This window comes from Desarmillaria tabescens (genome assembly GCF_030435595.1).
Source record: "Desarmillaria tabescens strain CCBAS 213 chromosome Unknown EV420scaffold_7, whole genome shotgun sequence".
NCBI lineage: Eukaryota > Fungi > Basidiomycota > Agaricomycetes > Agaricales > Physalacriaceae > Desarmillaria > Desarmillaria tabescens.
In genome coordinates, this window is record NW_026848306.1 from 474,143 (window position 1) to 493,540 (window position 19,398).

Here is a 19,398-nt window from a genome sequence, read left to right on the forward strand (position 1 = left end):
AAGCTCTGGCAGCGAGGACAAAGAACTTGGAAAGAATAGAACGAAGCGCGTAGTGGAATAGGAACGATACGAATCGCGAAGCAAAGAGGCTTTCATAGATTATGGTGGCGTGAAGACAGCTAACCTGCAGACAAAGCTTGAGAGAGCCAATCTAATTTTCGAGACCTCATGTCAGACATATATATCTTCTGGAGAAATCCCGCAAAAACGAAGAGACGTACCCCGAATGGATCGTGGGGAGAAAGCGACAAAAAAAGCAGATTCGCGAGTTAGGTTATTCATGCTTCGGTCGGGGCCAGTGGGAAGGAAGAGATATTTTAGTAGGCAGGTTCTTACACAAATCATTGGGTTTCAAAATTATGGGCCAAGGTAAGCGCAGAAATCAGGATGAGCTTGAGGTTGAGGTGAGTGCAATGTTGAACGAAGGACGAAAAAGAAAAACTGGATCGCGTCGTCCTCCGGCACTCCCGGGCCGCTCAAGCTGCCGATAATTAGCCGAAGGATCCGACTTCTTTTCAATTTTCGTGCTTTGCAAGCACTCTCTTCATTTGTCTGCGTACGGTTCCAAAGTCGCGCTACGACCAATCTAATTGTTCATCATCAATACTACTATCCGTGCTGTTATGGCCCTTTCCTAAGCTCCTACTACCCCTGGTAGACTCGTCACAGGTCATGCTCTTCAGCGCTTGTCATGGTCTCGTCTGGACAAGAGCGAGGTATTCGAAGACTATGCCTCAGAAACTGCGTCTACTATGGTCGCTTTTAAGGGTGAATGGGACAGGGCTATCTGACTCTTACCTAGAAGCCAGTACTGGCCGTCCATCGAAACCCATCATCCAGTGTATGTACTGTTCTGTGGATTTCTGATGCTTGATAGCATTCCTCCGTTGAACAGGTACAGAAGGCGTGTCTTTGTTCTGGTTGTCCAAAACATAGGCGATGCCGGCTTTGCCTCTTCAAAGCTGGTCTTTGTCGAACGGAAGCAAATTATTGAAGCCCTTTGACCGCTGCCCAAGAACAACGGACCTGCATTCAACGGGAACTAGGCACCAATACCTTCGTTTTGATTCTTCTGTCATGGTTATCCGCCAATTGCTCTCCTGTAGTTGGCGCAGATCAAAACGATGAAGTGTTCGCAATGTCCCCCTAGCCCCGCGGTAGGCAACGGGACAAGGACGTATGTCCTTGTGCTCATGTTAAATACATACTATGGCGGCAAGCACAGATTTATCTGTGTCTGTGCCAGTAGATTTCCCCTTGTCTGATAGGTGAGCAACGCGAGTATCAATTGGGAGTGTTTTAAATAGAGAAACAACAGGATGCTGAATCCTGATCCTCCCGCCTTTAAACAACCACTAGAGGCGTTCATAATTTCTGCCGTGAGTTTTTGATCTGTGCTGAACCGAACTTGTCTTGACCAAACGACTAGTCTTGCCTTTGCTCGAAAGCAGTCAATGCTTCATTTTGACTTGTCATCTTGACTTGGAAATCCCGCCACTCGTTCGGTCAAAGCAGTGTGACCTAAAGTGGTAGCTCCCAAGTCACGTTTTGGCGTGTCGCGTCGCGGTATAAAGTCAAGGCAAACCTCTCACTTGCCACATCTCCATCGCCTCGCCTTTGATTTCTGCCCATCTTCACGATGACAGAGCTCTATCTTCCCCCGATTTCTTCCCCCGCTAGCAGCTCTCTTGCTAATGCCATTGGCCCCCCCTCCGATTATTCTCACGGGAATTTCCACCCCCACCTACCAGGGGACTACACGAACGATATCATCCCCGCGCCCAACTTGCACACTCACCCTCAACAATTTCAGGGAATGGTTCCCCAGCCGCGTTCGCATTCTCAGCCCCTACCAAACATTTTATATGGGCCTCCTCAGCCATTGCATAACGCCGCCTACGACATCACTCAGGCGCCGCCACTAGGAATTTATCATCCGCCGACCGGCTTCGACGTGCAACGATTTGAACGACGGATGGGGGATGCTCCACTCGCTGGGACTTATCCCCACCAAGGCGTAGCTTATCCACCATCGCAAAGACCGGAGCCCCAGCGCTTACCACCCCGCGGATCGTCGAATGGGCCCTACTCGCTGCCTCAAGGACATGTTCTACCTCATGACCACCCTAGAACATTAAACCCATATCCTCCTGTCGTGCGTCCACAGCACATACACCCCGTCCCTTTGCCACACCAGCCTTACCCACCGGTCAACCAAGTTCGCGATCACCAACAAGTGTCGCTTCCACATTATACTTCAGCCCCACCGCTGTATACCGGTCAGCAGGATCAAGATGACCCTCCGTATGTGCCCCCTCATATAAGAGCGCGGCACACAGGCCCCGGAATCAGTCCAGCCTAGTCGAAGAAACAAACGGAAGGCTGCCAGAGTCCAAGGAACCAGCACGGAAGAACGCAAGGGTACGGAAAGTCCCTATGCCTCAATCCCTAAGTCCCTTTCCGAAGCGTCGAGGACCTGGGGTAAGTTTTTTTCCACCTTCGACTATTAACTATGCTCTGATACCTGGTATTTTCACAGAGGCCTACAAAGGCGGAAAGCGATGCCAGGAAGAAGGCTTCAGTGGAGGAGCTAGCCGCAGCTGCTTCATTAGAGGCGTATGTATTCTTTCATTGCCGCCGTCAATATCCCAGCTGACGGAATGGTGTAGAAGTTCCAGCCATGTTCAGGAACCCTCTACAAGTGACGCTTCTAGGCAAGCCGCCAACGCTTCGCCCATAATTCCTGGAATCCGGCCGATTCCTTTCAAAGTAAGTTACATGCCTAAGCTCCTTCCCGCGCGAGTTATTAAACTGTTCTCAGTTCAACATAAAAAAGGACTCTCCTCAGGCAACTCCTACGCCTCAACAAATAAATACTCCCGGGAACCTCTCAAGCGTCCACCCAGAGCTCCCAGACGGCTACAAGGACCCAGGAATGCGCTCCTATCCCTTCAAAGTTGCCTCCAATGCCATCGGAATCGTGGGCTACGGACATTCCCTTCTTTGACTGACTTCCTCGACAAATACGCTCCTGGCACGGTACCCCCAGTTGATGAGTCTCAGCAACAGCCCCGGACGACCGTTCCCCTCGACGCGCCTGCAGTTATGGACCAAGGCGAGCTCATGGCTCTGCTCCTGATTCGCGAAGGCCGAGAGTACGACCTAAACTCGTATCCACCTATAGACGAGCCGTTTTGGCCTTCGCTCAACCGTTGGACGGTCCCGCCACTACCTAAGACGTGCTACAAGTTCAACGTCAATGAAATCGTCGATGACATGATTTCGGATAAGCTTTTCCCGGACCCTGCAGAACGGCTTACTGAAGAGGAAATAGAGGTAGTGGCGACGAACTATCTCAAAGTGTGTAAATCTTAATGCTCGAGCTTGAGTCTTGGGATGGTGTCGGGGTGTTCAATCTGTGTATTATCTTTACGGCGTTCGAAATGCCGGTGCCTGCATGCATATCTTTAATGTTTATACTCTCATAACTGCATTGTATATATGACTACCATCCAATTTCATGTCGAATTTTCAATATAATCTATAACTTAAGTCGCTGAGATGTTAGTTCCCACCATCCTCTTGAGCACTAGTACCTGTTCTTCTGCTCCGGTGCACAAGCGTAGATCCAGCCGATGATAAGTAGGTGCCTGACTAGTCCTGAGAATCAGTAACCTACGTACTGACATAAATGGCTGAAATTCTTACATGGAGGGGCCGCTGTATCTACTAACGTGCCTTGAACCTGGGACCGCGTTTCGTAGGAACATCAAGCTGTTGATATTGACTGTCTTGGTAAGACCCAGTGCCAATTTTGCTGGTCGATCATTCGTGTACATGTACCCGCTGACCTTGATAGGGGAGTAAAGTTTGCCGTACACGGTACAGCCTATCCTCGCGCCTTGTGGTCGAAGACCTTAAAATAGGCATAGTAGCCGTGTCGATGTTCGAACTTCTTCGAATTTCTCAAAGGTCTAATTGGCCGATACGATGGTGAACTCTATCTTTGCTTGAACGGATTGGTTTGTGAAGAGCGTGCAGTTCTGGGAACAGGGCTTATCTGTGGAGTAGTCGTTGGGACCTAGATTAAGTAGGGAAATTAGGATTTTGACTCACCATGTGTTGGGCAAGGTACATAGATAAGACAAGGATAGAATTTTAGAGTAATGCTATTCGTGGGCGGTTCTTGAGAGCTGTTATATCATAATAATATATGTATTCAGCATTAGGTATGGCATACTCAGCGGTCGAGTGCATACAGTTTAATTGAGTCTTGCAGATGGGACAGCGCCTCCCAGATGCTAATGTCTCGGTCGACGGTCCTTTTTTTCTCTGCTCAGATGCAGGCTTTCCCACCTAGCTGAATCTCATGGGTAAGGAATGATGGGAATACTCCAGTAGCAGGTGGACACTCACAGCCAGTGCATGTGTGTTTTCTTTGTTCCTTTCAAAGCGTAAACAGAAACTGTCGCGATGCCTGTCTACTGTACGTTCGATCCTTCAGTAAGAGGACTGAAGATTGTCGGCACACACTGCACATGAGACAACGACGTTCATTCTCAGAGTCTACACGTTTCTTTTCCGTCTGCCAGAAAGCCAAAGGACAGAGGTTCTGGTGCTGGTTTTCATCTAACAAGCGGGGTAAGAATTGAAAACCGTCCCCAATTTTTCAGATCTCGGAACAAGATTTCTGAAACAGGGTACTAGAGAATATCCCGAGCATCCCGAACAAACGCGGTGACAGCCTTATTTTGCATGTCGTTTATATATCATCGAATCAAAGTTCCAGGGCAGGATCATTCGGATATATCGCTCGCTTGATGGTTATTCACCCCAGATTTTTACCCCATGGATTTGCCCAAATGCCTCAGAATTTTGACAGCATTGTGGGTACAGATTGGATGTGATTCATCAAGAGAATAGTGATAAATTGTTATCGACACAGCGGCGGTAAGTAGAATGCTGAGTCGCTGGAGGCTGCGCTCGGCAAACCGAGAACCGAGAACCGGGTATTCGGCGGGACAGATGGGGCCTGCCCTAAAGAGGTAGATGAAAAGGCAGAACAAGCCGGCCTTTTACGTTTATCCCCCCACTTTTTTTTCTACGCGTCGCGTTTGGTCGTTGCGCGATGTGGTACAGAGTGGGGACCTCGCAGGAGATGAAGTAATGGTGCAAGGCATAGACTACACCTCCGTATCTCCCTTTTGGTGACTGTTCACACCAATTAGGGCTCGTTAGAGTGGTGCACATTATTCGGCAAATTTGTACTCATGCTACGAACATAGATGCTTTTGCAATAATTACGGGAATAAGAAACCAGGTAAGGGTAAACGGAGACTCTGTATATGTTTTGAAAAGTGTTGATACGCGGCGCACCCCGTTTCTTTTCCCCACTTACCAACTTCGGACCGGCACCCTCATTGCTCTTTCCTTCTACTTTCATCTAGACAAGTCTCGGCAATATGCCCTACAAACTTTCTGCTACCCTCGCCGCTCACACTTCAGACGTTCGTTACCTTTCATTGGGCTTGACAGGCCAACTGATTATTCGCAGGTGCGCGGAGTAGTGTCACCGACCAACGACCTCGTCTTGTCGGCATCAAGAGATTCTACCGCGATTTTGTGGCAACGTTCTTCATCGTCGTCGCCCTTTGCTCCCGAGTCGGTGTTGCGTGCGGGGTCGCGATACGTAAACGCGGTGGCATATATCTCACCATCCGTTCAAAATTCAAAGGGTAACTCCTTGTTAGTTCTGCCCGGAGGCCATATGCTAAGGTTCCTCACAAGGATATGCGGTTACTGGTGGACAAGACACCGTGATTAACGTCTTCTCGCTGGATTCTCCCAAGGACGATCCCGATTACACATTGTTAGGTCATTCGGAGAATGTTTGTACATTGGATGTGTCGCCTGGTGGTACTATTATATCGGGGTCGTGGGACAGGTGCGCTACATTTGGTTTCACGAAAGGAAATGAATCTCACCTTGAATTAGGACAGCAAAAGTATGGAAATCCTTCCAGTTGGCGTACGACTTGAAGGGACACAGCCAGTCTGTGTGGGCAGTCCTGGCTGTAGATGAAGAGCAGTTCCTGACAGGTGCGTTCGTTTCAAATACTCTGGCTCATCCTTCTCATGCCTCCAAATAGCGTCCGCCGATAAAACCATCAAACTGTGGCAACAGCATAAATGCGTCTCCACCTACACCGGTCACCGTGACGCCGTTCGCGGCTTGGCCCTGGTTCCTGACATTGGCTTCGCTTCTTGCTCCAATGATAGGTATAGTCGTCTCTTTAAGCCCGTGGGTGTCCCGTTATTGACGTCTGTAACAGCGAAATTCGTGTTTGGACACTTGGTGGCGACCTCATCCATTCATTATCGGGCCATACATCCTTTGTTTACAGCCTATCCGTACTACCCAATGGTGATATCGTTTCTGGCGGCGAGGACCGATCTGTTCGCGTTTGGAAAGGTACCATTTTATCCTTCCTCTTTTTGAGTCGTTAAACTTATCCCTATTTATCCTTTCAAGATGGAGAATGCGCCCAAGTCATCACACACCCTGCTATATCCGTATGGGCTGTGTCCTCAATGCCCAATAGTGATATTGTTAGCGGCTGTAGTGACGGAGTAGTACGCGTCTTCAGTGCCTCCGAAGAGCGTTGGGCATCGGAAGCAGACTTGAAAGCATACGATAGTGCTGTAGCTAGTCAAACGCTTCCCTCCCAGCAGGTAGGCGACGTGAAGAAGAGCGACCTTCCCGGCCCAGAGGCTCTGAATACTCCAGGTGAGCGCAGTCTTTTTGAAGTTTACTCTTTATAACCCCGTCGATAAGGTGATGCGCCCGGTAAGGTCAAGATGATCCGAAATGGTGATGTTGTGGAAGCGCACGAGGTACGCTTTCTATTGGACGTATTGGTGTTTCTTGGTTCTAAGCTAGCCTAGTGGGATGCCACCAGTTCCACATGGAAGAAGATTGGAGATGTTGTTGATGCAGTGGGTCAGGGCCGGCGACAGCTTCATGAAGGCAAGGAATATGACTATGTATTTGACGTTGACATTCAAGACGGGGTGCCTCCTTTGAAGCTCCCTTATAACGCCTCCGGTGCGCACAATTTTTTTGATAGAAATCACCGGACCGACTTTCCGCATAGAAAACCCATATGCTGCTGCACAACGGTTCCTTGAAAAGAACGACCTACCGCTAAGCTATATCGATCAAGTCGTACAGTTCATCGAGAAGAATACTTCCGGCGTGAATCTGGGGTCCGGTGGAGAGGACTATGTGGACCCATTTACGGGTAATATCATATTTCCTCATGTCCCAGGACCAAGAAAACTCACCTCGTTACCAGGCGCGTCCCGGTATAGAAGTTCTGCAGCTTCTGTTCCCGCTTCAGGGCCTCCATCAGCCTACGTCGATCCTTATACCGGCGCTTCTCGGTATATGGCGAGTTCTTCCACTCCCGCGACGGCTCAACCTGCTTCCTCCTCTGCCTACATGGATCCCTTCACTGGCGCGTCAAGGTACTCCGGTGCACCAGCCCAAAGCGCACCCCCGCCGCCCAAACCGTCAATTCTGCCAGTTGTAAGTACGCGGATGAGGTGATTACGCTCAACTGCTCATCATCTATCAGCCGATTCCTCTGTCGTTCAAGCAGGCCAATGTTTCTGCCATGCAAAGCAAGCTCTTTGAGTTTAATGATAGCCTGAGCCATGAAATTGTTAGTGTACACTACTCCGCAACTTCCTGCTTTCAACTGACGATTTTTAGTCGACTGCCACGTTGGCCATGTACCCTCAGGAAATCACCGCTGTCGATGAGCTCTTTGTCTATTTGTCAAGCGTCTCGCCGACGTCATCAGGACCCTCATTGATGTCTGCTTCACATGTCGATGCTATCTCACGCGTCCTAGAAAGATGGCCTCAGTCCCAGTTGTTCCCTGGTTTGTTTCTGGCTTACTACCACCCCCTCCATTCCCGCACTGATACGTTGTCTTGCTCCTTTTAGTTCTTGACTTAGCTCGCCTCATGGCCGGGTTCTGCCCGGACGTTTTCGCATCTCCCGATGTGAGGAGCCAGTTCCTAAAAGCCCTACTCAAGGCCGGGGAATGGGAGGCTCCTTGGGAGTCTCCTTTAAGCAGGAGCCGACAGACAAACGTGTCACTTGTTTTGAGGACATTGGCGAATACGCTTCAGGAGACGGCCCAGACAGACGAGACGTGGCCCAACGAGGTATGGCGCAATGTCTGATGCTGCGATGTGCTTTCTTTGACATGACCCTTGTTTTAGATATTACAAGCTTTGGACGCGGTCGATTTCCCTACGTTGGATAAGAGAAACCGGCTCCCGTTGGCTTCCCTTTTGTTCAAGTGCGTAATACCTTCGTACTCTATCCTATTATTGGTTTTTCTGATGAGTTCGTAGCATCTCATGTCTAGCCCTTCGCGCACAACTACCCCCAGACCAGCGTGAGCTCCACATCACATTGGCACTTCGGGTATGTGCTCCGCAGTTCCGTAGGGATAAGCGTTGATCGTTCTTTTTTTTTAGCTTCTACGGCTCGAGGTTAATGAGTCGGAAGCTGTTTACCGTGGGCTCGTCGGGCTTGGCAACGTGGTGAGCATTTGAAATGATTCCTGTTGGAAACACTCTCAAACGCGCCAATGGCAGCTGGTTGCACTGAAAAGACAGGGCTCGACTACCTCTCAGGTGAACGACATTCCGCCAATTCTCGCTTCCCTGCAAAGCAAGTATCCGGAGGAGCGGGTTTTGAATATAATTCGAGAGATCTCTGCATTGTGAAGATGGAATTCTGGGTCTGTTTATGTTTTTGTTTTCATATTCTCTTCGGGTGTTCATGGATTTAGACTCTGGACGATAATTCGAGAGCTCGTCTCTATATGATATCAGATTTCTTCCCTCCTACCGATCCATGCCAGGTTTATGGCATGGAGCGGTTTCGCAGTTTTGTGCTACTCTTGAAAGTTGAGTGTGATATTAAAGACTGGAATATGATTACCATGTATCAAACGCGGCTTATACTCCTTATATATGCTAGTCTACTAACGGCATGATTGTGGTTTCGGATGATGATAATTGGCGTTTTATCTGCTGAATGGGGTTTGGTACGGAATGAAGTCTATTTTATTTCGAGGGCGTGGCTTACGACTTGGGACCCTTTATTCTATTCTGATGTGGAGGAAGACATCGACGGTGATCTCTCTGTTCGCAGCCTGGTTTGGGAAGGCCCGTTTTACTCGGACAGCGAACGCCGCGATATCTAAGCTTCGGATGAATGTGTAGATACCGTCCCGCCTCGCTCCGGGAAAGAAGCTGAGAAAGAATATACAACGCGTGCAGCAGTCACTCGTCAGCATCCGGGATGAACAATGGCTACTTACGAGGCTGAGGACCTGTGCATCGGCAGAATTTTGATGCTATGTATCGTTCCGATTTACGTTTCGAAATTCGTCTGAGTTCGATCTTTGAAGAGTCAGGAAGCCAGCAACCGGATACCAACTGGTAGTCCTGCGCCTTAGTGGCGTCGTAGAACAATAGTGATATTTCTGGATGAGAACTTGGGTGGGCTTCTGACTAACGTGGGCCAGGTTGACGGTACGCTTAATGCACTTGTAGATCACAAGAGCATACTCAAGACTCCGATGCTGCAAAAAATCTTCTTCATATTTGTCAGATAATAGGTCGCTGACTACTTAGCGCCCTCTAAACCGAACCCAGCACATCATGGACACGGTATTCAGCTTCTAATTTCTCTAGAGCCTCGGGTATGTATGTTTACAAGGTTTGACCACTAAAAATCCCTATAGAGTCTCCGCAGGAGTCGAAGGCGCGGGTCCCTTCTTCGATTTTGCCCCCCTCGCATTCGCATTTCCAATACCATTCCCACCAGCGTCGCCAACGTACTGGTATTTCCGCGAATCAACGGTGAACGTGACAGGGCCCTAGATACAAAGTTTAACACCTCCGAATGTTAAGAATTGGTGCAGGAGATCTTACGTCGTTTGTCAGGCTGACGTTCATCATTGCCCCAAATTTCCCATCTGAAATAAATGGGTCAAAATCGGAATATTGTAATATTGGTTCAATAGATGGAAGGGAGGGGGGTACCTTTAACTCTTTCTGGAACATAGGCCTCTCGAAGCATATCCAAAAAAGTACCGTACAATTCACGAGCCGGATCTGCAGACTAAACAAAGAAAAAGGGTCAACAAGAGTCTCGGGGATCTGCACGCGATGCATCACGAACCATCGCAAGATGGAAATCTGGTTTATCTTTGGTGGTATTGGCCAGCAAAGTAAACTGCGAAACACACAAAATTTCCCCTTCGATGTCTTTCACGCTGGCCTTCCACATCTTCTTTGGATCTGTCGGATCTGAAAAAACGCGTAGCGACAAACTGGGCAAGTCCGAGGTCATTATAAAAAATGATCACAAGACGAGGACTTGTGGCAGACCTTCGAGGGAAAAATTGAGCGAACGGCGCAATTTCGGAATTTATCGATTCGTGAATGTATACCGAAGAACAATCAGGAAGTGCACACACATTTTTTTAATCGTGGAAGAGACGTCGGAGGCAGTATCATCTGTTCAACGTTGAATCAAGGGTGGCAAACAACGGTGGGTAACAGACCTGAGCCTATACCGACTAGGACCATCAAACCTCGAGATATTTTAGATACAACGACGTCGTCAACTAGAAGGAACGTGACAAGAAAAGGGTCTTACACTCGGAAGGAAATGATTACCTGTAACCGACGCCGAAGACACACGCTGTATGACGGCCCGCATTGTCTTCTTAGCGAATAGCAGCCAATGAAGAGGTGTTGTTTTGAAGGAAAAAGTGCCAATGTGGAATTGCCAATTCCAGATTAAACAGAACGCGTCAGTGGCTGTGCCTGACCTCGCTTGCTTTCCGTCAGAACTCGAAGATGTCCGATACAGTTGTATTCGAAACAAGCTTAGGAGACATACAGTTCGAACTGTACTTTGATCATGCGCCCAAGGTACCTCTCTCGTTCTTTTCTTCTGCTCAGCTGCTTTTCTTCCCAGCTTCTAGACATGCAAAAACTTTGCAGAGCTCACTAGGCGTGGGTACTACAATGGGGTCACATTCCACCGAATCGTCTCCGTGCGTGGTCCAGGATATGTTTGGCTGGTGATTAGCTTACCCTATCCTACCCTGTAGGATTTCATGATTCAAGGAGGAGATCCGACGGGAACAGGACGCGGCGGAACGAGCATCTACGGGCAAAAGTTGTACGTGCGAAATGTTGTATCACCGCGGAGTTCCGTCTGATTAAGCAGCAGTGAGGACGAAATACATCCGGAACTGAGGTTTACTGGTGCCGGAATACTCGCCATGGCGAATTCAGGACCGAATACTAATGGTTGGGCATTGTGGGACATGTCTTTCAAGTTGGGAGTGCTGACCTTGTCTGCAGGTTCTCAGTTTTTCATAACATTAGGGCCCACTCCGTACTTGGATAATAAACATACTATCTTTGGAAGGGTTAGCTCCGGCATGAGGGTAGTTCAACGTCTGGGGGCAGTAGCAGTTGATGCGCAAGATCGGTATGTTTTCTCTTTGCAGGTCACGAAGCTTCGTTTGCTGAATATGTCAACCTTAGGCCACGAGAAGACGTGAAAATTCACAAAGCCCGGGTCGTTTAAAGGACTCAATACTGATGATCTTGGCCATGATTAGCTGCTTCCAGGGTTGGCCTTTCGGGCACACCGCTTCCTTCCACCCTGCATTGCCGTGTATTCGAGCATTGTACACGTGTATACGAGTGATCAATCCCAAGATCTCGTAGTCCAATTTTAGCAGATCGTTCTAATAACGACATTCATGAATTATCCGTGGTATTGAAACATAGAAAACACAAAGAGAGATCCTGGTCAATGGTAGCAGTACATTACGTGAAAAGCAATGGGGTAACGGATAGAACCTACAATCCCAACTAGACTATATATGTATCAAAATTATATGGACAAGCCGGTAAAACTACCATGTCGGGAGTCAAAAGTACCCTAAGGAATACGAAAAGAGAGAGTACCAATTGACTGCATGTCATGTCATTATCGTCGTCGCGTTCCATGAGTTCGTGCCCGAGGGCGGCTTGGTCCCTCGTTCGACAGGTTCGTGTGGTTCGCAGCCATAGAAGAGGTCGCGCTTCGACGAGACGACTGGCGCCCTTTACTAGAAGAGCTCGTCTCAGCCACCGACGCCCACCTCGACGCTTTGACCCCGTCCACTTCATCATCATCCGATACATGTGCGAGGTCTCCTTCAGCCTCTTTAGTAGCACCTCGACGGTGATGTCGGGTGAATGTAACGTGAGTGTCCGGCTCGTCGTCAATCTCAATGTCCCCGACAGACTCGCTCTCCGAGGGTATCAAATCCTGGTCCATAGCATCTACATCAGCTTGCTCTTGCTCGTCATCTTCATCATCCATCTCGCTGGCCCCCCGCACGCCTGAACATCCCTTCGCCGTCGTCTTCTTCATCGTCAGTGAAGTCTTCATCATACGTCCAGTTGGGAGGCTCCCCGATCCAGTCTTCATCATCGGGCCTCCCAAAGTCCCAAACATCGAGCACTGTGGTATCGTTTCTATTGCTTGCAGCAACGCACCATCGGCCTTCGAACACCACCTGCCATACACCTGTAATCCCCGTCAGTAGGTCTCTTACAACGGTGCCGTCGCGAACGTTCCACATCTTTAGCGTTCCATCAGACCCGCTAAGGACCTTGAACTCGTCATGCTGGAAGCAAGTGATTGCTCCCGTATGAGCGGCAAGAGTGTACTTCAGCTCGCCAGTGTCCGGGTCCCAGATACGCAGCGTCGAATCGGCGGCTGCAGATACAAGATACGAAGGTGATAACCCCAAAAGACCGACCAGCGAAGTATGTCCGGTCAGGGTATGTTGGCATTGTCCGGTCTGCAGATTCCACACGCGGACGGTTCCGTCCATAGAACCGGAGCACGCTTGGTTACGTGTCGGGTCAAGGACGACGCTGTACACTGCAGAAGCTTGTGATAAGTACAATGAATAGAGAAATATAAATATACGAACCTTTCTGAGTGTGACCTGTCAGGATGAATTTACACTGTCCAGTGACTATATCCCAGATACGAACACTGCAATCATAGCTTCCGGAAACAAGGGTACGTCCCCTGGCTGCCAGTGCTCGTACGGCTTGGTCATGACCTTCGAGGTGTAATCTATGGTATGGATTTTCTTCGGCGTCCTGTCGTTAAATTGCGTCAGGACATAGAAGGATGACATTCAACCCTTACGACTTACACAGACATCTGCGGGATCCAGATCCGCATCTTCTGAGCCGTAGCAACGATATTCCGGTTCACCTGGTTTCGGAAGCGTCCAAACCCTCAAAGAGTGATCTCTACTTCCTGTCACAATGACCGGACGTTTGGGCCACTTCTCCTTTGTTATGACTCCAGATTCTTGTTCCACATCTACCCACTCCGGTTTTACTATGGCAAGGCACCGTACAGTGCTGGTATGACCGCCAAAAACATGGGTACAACGACCAGTCGTCAGGTCCCAAATCCTCACTGTACGATCCGTTGATCCACTGACAAGGATGTCTTTAGTTGCGGCAAGCGCCCATACACCCCCTTCATGACCGTCAAGCGAACGTAGTAGATCACCAGTCATAGGGCAATACACGTGAATAGAATGGTCGTCCGAAGCAGATATGATACGACCATGGGAAAATATTAAGCATGTGACAACAGATGAACCGTGCGCGAAGAAAGACCTGTGTTTGGGTTCAGAGTTTTGGACCCATCGCGTACGGGTTAAATGGCGAGACTTAAATAGTATTTTGTAAGGATGGGGGAGGGGTAATGCAGGGGGTATGCCATTATATTCTCGCTGTCGGCGAGTAGTAATAGCCTTTGCGAATGCATTTTCAGACTCCCCGCCGAACCATATATTCGTAGTTTTGAGAAGGTCGCGCCAAAGCACAGGGTCGGAATCTATTATAGCCTGCCAGGTTCTGGATACGCGTGAGGCACGAGCCAGCGCCTCATAAGGGAGGAAACTCAGAATTAGAGAGACAAGCTCTGCGGGTAGAAGAGTCAGGAAATCGCGAGCCAATGTGGGAGTCAAAACGGAATGCAAGGTGCGCAAAACAGGTAGGGGTGAGTGGCGGAGGAGGGTCAACAGGAAATGAGACTGTAAGGGGGCAGGTAGACTTGTGAAATGTGTCACTAGAGAGGGCAGAGTCAGGAGAGTCGTTAACGATAGGTCTGGCTGAAGAGGCGCCTGCGGTAACGGTGAAGATGTGCCACTTGGTGGCGCTGATGGCCATATTGTCTCTGGGGGAGGTGAACCATGAGGTGAAGGTAGGGGCGAAGGCGGCGCGGCAGCATTCATTGTCGAGATGGGAGGCAACCCGCCTGACCTCGCCTTTTTCCTTGGTGGCGGCGGACTTGAATCCATGTCCGCAGTAGATTCTACACCCTCCATCATGCCTTCACCAGCATGCGAACGCTTTTTGCCATAACGCTCAAGAGCTTCTGCAAGACCGACGACGGTGGACTGTTCTGCGTCTTCATCGCGTCTCAGCATACGCCACCCGTTACCTGAAGCGAGCTCCTGCTCCTCCTGCATCTCATGATCTCCGTCATCACCGTCGCGAAAAGTCGCGCGTGCGCCACCAGGAAACGTCAAGGGAAAGTGTCGTAGGGATTGAGGGAGAGTTGCATGAAGTAAAGGGTAGTTCTTTGGATCTTTGGGTGAAGACGGAGGCGGCAGCGGAGGCAAATGTATTGGCGCGTACGTCGTCGTGGTCGTGGTCGTTGTCACCACGCTAGCAAGCTGTCAGTAGGCTTCGATGCGCTCAATTGAAAATATACATACGTCGTCGTGTTCACAGACGGCTGAAGAACGAGTAAAGGACGTTGTGGAGGGCTCATCGCGGAGAAGAATGGTGGTAAGAATCCAAACGCCGAAAGAGCACAGAAGTACAGTACAAGCTTGGAAGTTCCAAATGTAGAGGCGGAGTTTGAATCCTTGATCACATGACCGGCGCATTGTTGGTTGTCCGACCGGTAACCAAGCCCGAAATGCTCCGAACATTCGGACATAAGACCTCCGAATGAACACTCTTTCATTACGACTATACGACCTTGTTATGCCTGTGCTTTCGAATATCTACTTGATGTAGGGTCCTTATCCACCTCATTATTTCTGAAATCAACAGCAGAACCTGTCATTATAGCCCTTATTCATGGCGACACAGCGGCAAGTTCGAAGTCAAGTTTGCGGTTTACATTAGGTTCACATCTAGTGCCATGACATCTCCTACAGTTTATATCTTATGACAGTGCTCTGCTTTACTCCTCTCAGTGGGGGGCTATTCTCACGTTCGTATTTTACTACCTCTGGTTAGCCTGAGTGCTAGTGGTAAAATCTATCCAGTTCAGCATAGTCTGTAGTATCTTCGGCCAATCTTTGGTGTGTAGTCTATGGCCCTGAGGCACCTGACCCTTTCTGTTGACATGCTTTTTCTTTTCTGGCAGATACTGGAGCCGTATTCCATGCCGCGGATGTTATAACATGAATTCAACTGCGCTTCCTCATTGGTCTTTCCAAAGAGTGCGTCTTGGCCAATTACCAGGTGACGAATGAGACCACGTCGTTTTCAATGCATCATTGAGCGCTATCTGCCCTTGGCGCGTCTTGCTATTGACCTCGGTTCCGCCTTGTGGTGACGCGTGGAAACCCTCGGTGCCGAATTCTCTAGGCTTTTAATGGTCAAATTTCCAGCATGCTTGGCCATCGTCATGGTACCTGAGGACACGGTAGTCTGGTCTTTACCTACGCCACTCACTCTCTCATGAATCTGTGAACAGGGACACAGATGTGGCTTACCTCTGCCCAATCAAAGAGCAACTCTAAATGTTAACGTTCCATCATTCGTGATTCGATTAATTAAACCTAGAAGGCTTTGGGGAATTTCCTCAAGAGACCTCGTTGTCTGCTCTTAAAGTTACTCTTTCCTTACTGGCTATCGACTTATACAATCGTGCATTTTCCCACTGCCATGTCAAAGTATTTGTCTTTCATTTGCGTGCTATTAAAGACCTAGGTCCCGTCCAACAACCTTGAGATATCACCCTTATCGCTGCGGCGTCTGCTTACTACTGTTCCTTTGATCTTTTGTCTTGGCACTTCCTGATCATCTGAAAGGGATGTACTTCTCAGCATGATCTTCCCTATCTTCAAAGGTCTCAAGGGTTTTCAGTGTTTAGAATTGGTGGCATCAATAGCAGTCTTTACTTGGCAGACAGATCCCACCAATGAAACAATCGTCATCGGACCGCCACCGGAAGCTGCCTTCTCTTGTGCGCAGTCAATTCTGGTATGATGTACTCACGATCCGTTCGACTGGACGCTTTTGACTCTTCAAGACGGATCATTGCCGGAAAAAAACCCTACATATATAGATTTAGGTAAGTAATTAACCAAGCGTAACCCGGCTCAAGCGCACTCATCTCAATACAGGAAAGAGTAAATTTAACTCGATGCAACGCTGCCGTTCCCCAAAACAGAGATCCTAAACCTTCTGACCATCCTTTTTCCTCGGAGGAAACCACTTTTGTGCCTGCTTTCGAAGTTATTCCCTCGCTGAGCAACGTGACATCTGCATGGCTGACGCGATGTCCTTCTCAATCATGTGCAAGACCAATGAATTCAGTTGGACTGGATGGTTGCCACCAATTTAGACGTAAGGGCGTCAGGCCCTCGGTATTTGTACCAGATTTGTCTCACCGCTGGGCGCTGGATGGATAGAAGGAGGTATCTCAGGAAAATTATGCATGTCCATTCGATGAGGGAGTGGAGTTTGAATATACCAAGTCCAAGTCCTTACAAATGACGCCGACCACAGTCATCCTGTCCCCGAGGCTGCGAGCTGAAGGTGAGAAGCAAAGGCGCCTTTTCGAAGGAGCGCATGTTGCAGTGTTCCGTTTGGAATACAGTAGTATAATATGATTCCGAAGAGTTGACTCGAAGGTGCTACATACGGTGCCCTCACTATTAGGATACACATGCTGTTTAGAAGGCCGTTTAACGAATCGGACCTCTCCGATAGGAACTATAAGTAGCACTTTCACCGGCCTGGGATATCGTAGTCTCATGCAGACATAGAGCGACGTACCCACGCTCAAATGTTCCACGGCCGAGAGTAGAAAGTGCGGAAAACAGACGTCATCACGGCCGAGGAAAGGATTTTATGAGATCGAAGATATTGACCATTTTGGTGTTCACGCGAGACGCGGGACAAGCCGTATTTGATGGACCTGTGACACCGACATTCATTGGCTACTCAGTGATGACAACAGAATGCCACTCCAAGGAGGCTTTCCAACCTAGGGAAAAAGTGATAAACACCGAACGTTCATCACGAAAAATCCTGTCCTATCCCACCACTAAAACTCACCACATGACGAGATAATGGCGACAAGAAATGAAAGGTACTCCTCGTCAAAAAATCAGCCTCTCATGAAGGTGCCTCTGAAGCCGCGGCAAGGACAATGATCGGCGGCAGACAGTCACTCGCTGAGTACTGGGAAGGGCCAGGCACCGGAGGATTCTCGTGAGCTCGAATCATTTGCTCATTATAATTCTTATCAAGGAAAACCTAGTTCCGAGAACTGTTTGAAGGCATTTCGACGTGGATGCTCGGAAACATTAGATATACACTGAATTGGACACGGCGTGCATATGGCCGTTTTAGATGAGCCCGAGTTCCCCAAGGGCTCCCATATAGAGCGCGAGCGCTCTACAGGCGGCGCAGTTAATCCTTCGCGACAAAAATACTGCAAAACTCACCAACACCCTTCAGCGAAGCGCGCATGAGAGCGTAAGAAGCGCCGGAAAATACTCGAAATTTTTGTGGCAGGGTATGACCGTCATGAGAAAAGGACTGTAGCGACGGGATGCAGGGTCTGGTAAATCACATTCAAACTGGTTACGCGCTGGCGATGCCGAGATTAGTATGTGTCTTGGGCGATGGGATTACCTGGTACACATAAGAGCCCTCCGCGATCGGAAAATGGCCTGGGTGTTAGATGATGCTCGGCAAAAAAATCGAACTGAATCGAACGGCTTACCATGAAAGATAGTCATTGGATGGCGACACCATAAAGGGGCTCACTCCAGGCACCTGCGGCGTTATTGGACGTTCCATGAGACTCTGTAAGAGCTTGTGGAACGCCTGTATGTGACTGGACCAAGCAGGGATTGAGGCCGTGAGACTCTGTAATGCTGATTCGAAAATAACACTACGAGCTGATATCAGGAGCACAAGGCAAGGAACCCCATCGTCGTTGGTGTCCCAGAAGAAGTCAGGAGTCATACAGAGATACGCAGCCGAGATTGCGAAGGACCCACTTTTGGTATTGGTCCTGCGAAGCCTAAATATCCGCTATTGGTGCGCGGTTCGAAAGTTTGTGACTTGGGTCTTTAGACCAACCTCGAATCCCAATGACAAGTCTATGAATGAAGACAGGTGGTCGCATTTCATACCAATATATATCCCTACGTTGGGTGCAGTTGAATAAGAAAGTTAACGTTAAGGCACCACATGGAGGAGGCGAGTTAGATATCGATTCGTGAGAGAAACAAATGTTTTCCCCACCGCTTGTACTTTGACGAACACAGGAGAAACACTCTGGTCTACCATTGAGCGATAAAGAAGGAGGCGCATGTCCCAGCAACAATTATAGGTGCCACAGTACTGACAAGGAAGCAAAGGGTCCCAAGACACTTGTATTCTTATCATCCGGTTGACATGAGAGACGTCATCTTGGAACTAAGTGAAAGAAGATAGTAAAGAGGATATAATGCGATGGCTGTTCAAGCCGAGCCTCTGCCAGGTGCCAAGGATCATTGTTTTTGATCGAGAGACAGAGCGGCATCAGCGTACCATGAAATACCGCATGTACATGAGAAGCTTCAGATCTACGGTCTTTGTAATCCAGGTAGTTCAGTTGAGTCTTCGCGGGATCATAAAAACTCCTTCAGAAATTCTGGCCGAGGGTAAATAGTTCACAGGTCAATCAGAAGTCGAGCGTCGGGGATATATGGCCTTGTAGAGAGAATAATTGGGCGTTAAAGACCCCTTTTTAGCGGGCAGTGCACTCAACATTGAAAGGTTTCAATGAAAGGTACCGTATCACCAAGAAAGTAGTTCCGAAGTGAAGAAACACGCGTGGAGGATAATGTCAAGGCTGATAGGCTGTGAAAGCAATTTCTCGTCAGTATGACGAATGCGCCTTTCGGATATGCGGATTGCCTTACCGCAGCAGTGCTGTGATCATGGGCATAAGTTCCTAGAA

General features: G+C 48.9%; 5 protein-coding genes across 5 annotated transcripts; 3 read left to right on the forward strand and 2 right to left on the reverse strand.

The window, feature by feature from the left end:
- Window positions 1–1,639: 1,639 nt before the first annotated feature.
- Window positions 1,640–3,375, forward strand: EV420DRAFT_1476301 (uncharacterized protein; the record flags this gene model as incomplete). The annotated part of the gene is made up of 6 exons (XM_060469329.1): window positions 1,640–2,304; window positions 2,340–2,481; window positions 2,540–2,616; window positions 2,670–2,769; window positions 2,822–2,980; window positions 3,070–3,375. The coding sequence occupies 6 exons, from the start codon at window positions 1,640–1,642 to the stop codon at window positions 3,373–3,375; spliced, it is 1,449 nt and encodes a 482-aa protein (XP_060334906.1).
- A 1,981-nt stretch (window positions 3,376–5,356) lies between these two features.
- Window positions 5,357–8,946, forward strand: EV420DRAFT_1098418 (phospholipase A-2-activating protein). The gene is made up of 18 exons (XM_060465817.1): window positions 5,357–5,507; window positions 5,555–5,726; window positions 5,785–5,944; window positions 5,995–6,098; window positions 6,149–6,278; window positions 6,332–6,471; window positions 6,532–6,786; window positions 6,835–6,893; window positions 6,945–7,104; window positions 7,154–7,300; window positions 7,355–7,587; window positions 7,637–7,723; window positions 7,774–7,945; window positions 8,011–8,234; window positions 8,292–8,371; window positions 8,427–8,499; window positions 8,553–8,618; window positions 8,673–8,946. Exons 1-18 carry the CDS (start codon window positions 5,463–5,465, stop codon window positions 8,802–8,804), a joined length of 2,439 nt encoding a protein of 812 aa, XP_060334907.1. The 5' UTR covers window positions 5,357–5,462; the 3' UTR covers window positions 8,805–8,946.
- A 642-nt stretch (window positions 8,947–9,588) lies between these two features.
- Window positions 9,589–10,815, reverse strand: EV420DRAFT_1098283 (D-Tyr tRNAtyr deacylase-like domain-containing protein). The gene is made up of 6 exons (XM_060465816.1): window positions 10,655–10,815; window positions 10,568–10,607; window positions 10,270–10,420; window positions 10,131–10,209; window positions 10,020–10,063; window positions 9,589–9,964 (listed from the first exon to the last, which is right to left on the reverse strand). Exons 1-6 carry the CDS (start codon window positions 10,677–10,679, stop codon window positions 9,824–9,826), a joined length of 480 nt encoding a protein of 159 aa, XP_060334908.1. The 5' UTR covers window positions 10,680–10,815; the 3' UTR covers window positions 9,589–9,823.
- Window positions 10,816–10,952: 137 nt separating this feature from the next.
- Window positions 10,953–11,694, forward strand: EV420DRAFT_1264690 (cyclophilin-like domain-containing protein; the record flags this gene model as incomplete). The annotated part of the gene is made up of 6 exons (XM_060467239.1): window positions 10,953–11,027; window positions 11,081–11,152; window positions 11,210–11,280; window positions 11,332–11,411; window positions 11,466–11,595; window positions 11,652–11,694. 6 exons carry the CDS (start codon window positions 10,953–10,955, stop codon window positions 11,692–11,694), a joined length of 471 nt encoding a protein of 156 aa, XP_060334909.1.
- A 408-nt stretch (window positions 11,695–12,102) lies between these two features.
- Window positions 12,103–14,970, reverse strand: EV420DRAFT_1263923 (WD40 repeat-like protein; the record flags this gene model as incomplete). The annotated part of the gene is made up of 5 exons (XM_060467198.1): window positions 12,103–12,455; window positions 12,499–13,047; window positions 13,100–13,274; window positions 13,331–14,864; window positions 14,915–14,970. 5 exons carry the CDS (start codon window positions 14,968–14,970, stop codon window positions 12,103–12,105), a joined length of 2,667 nt encoding a protein of 888 aa, XP_060334910.1.
- Window positions 14,971–19,398: the final 4,428 nt, after the last annotated feature.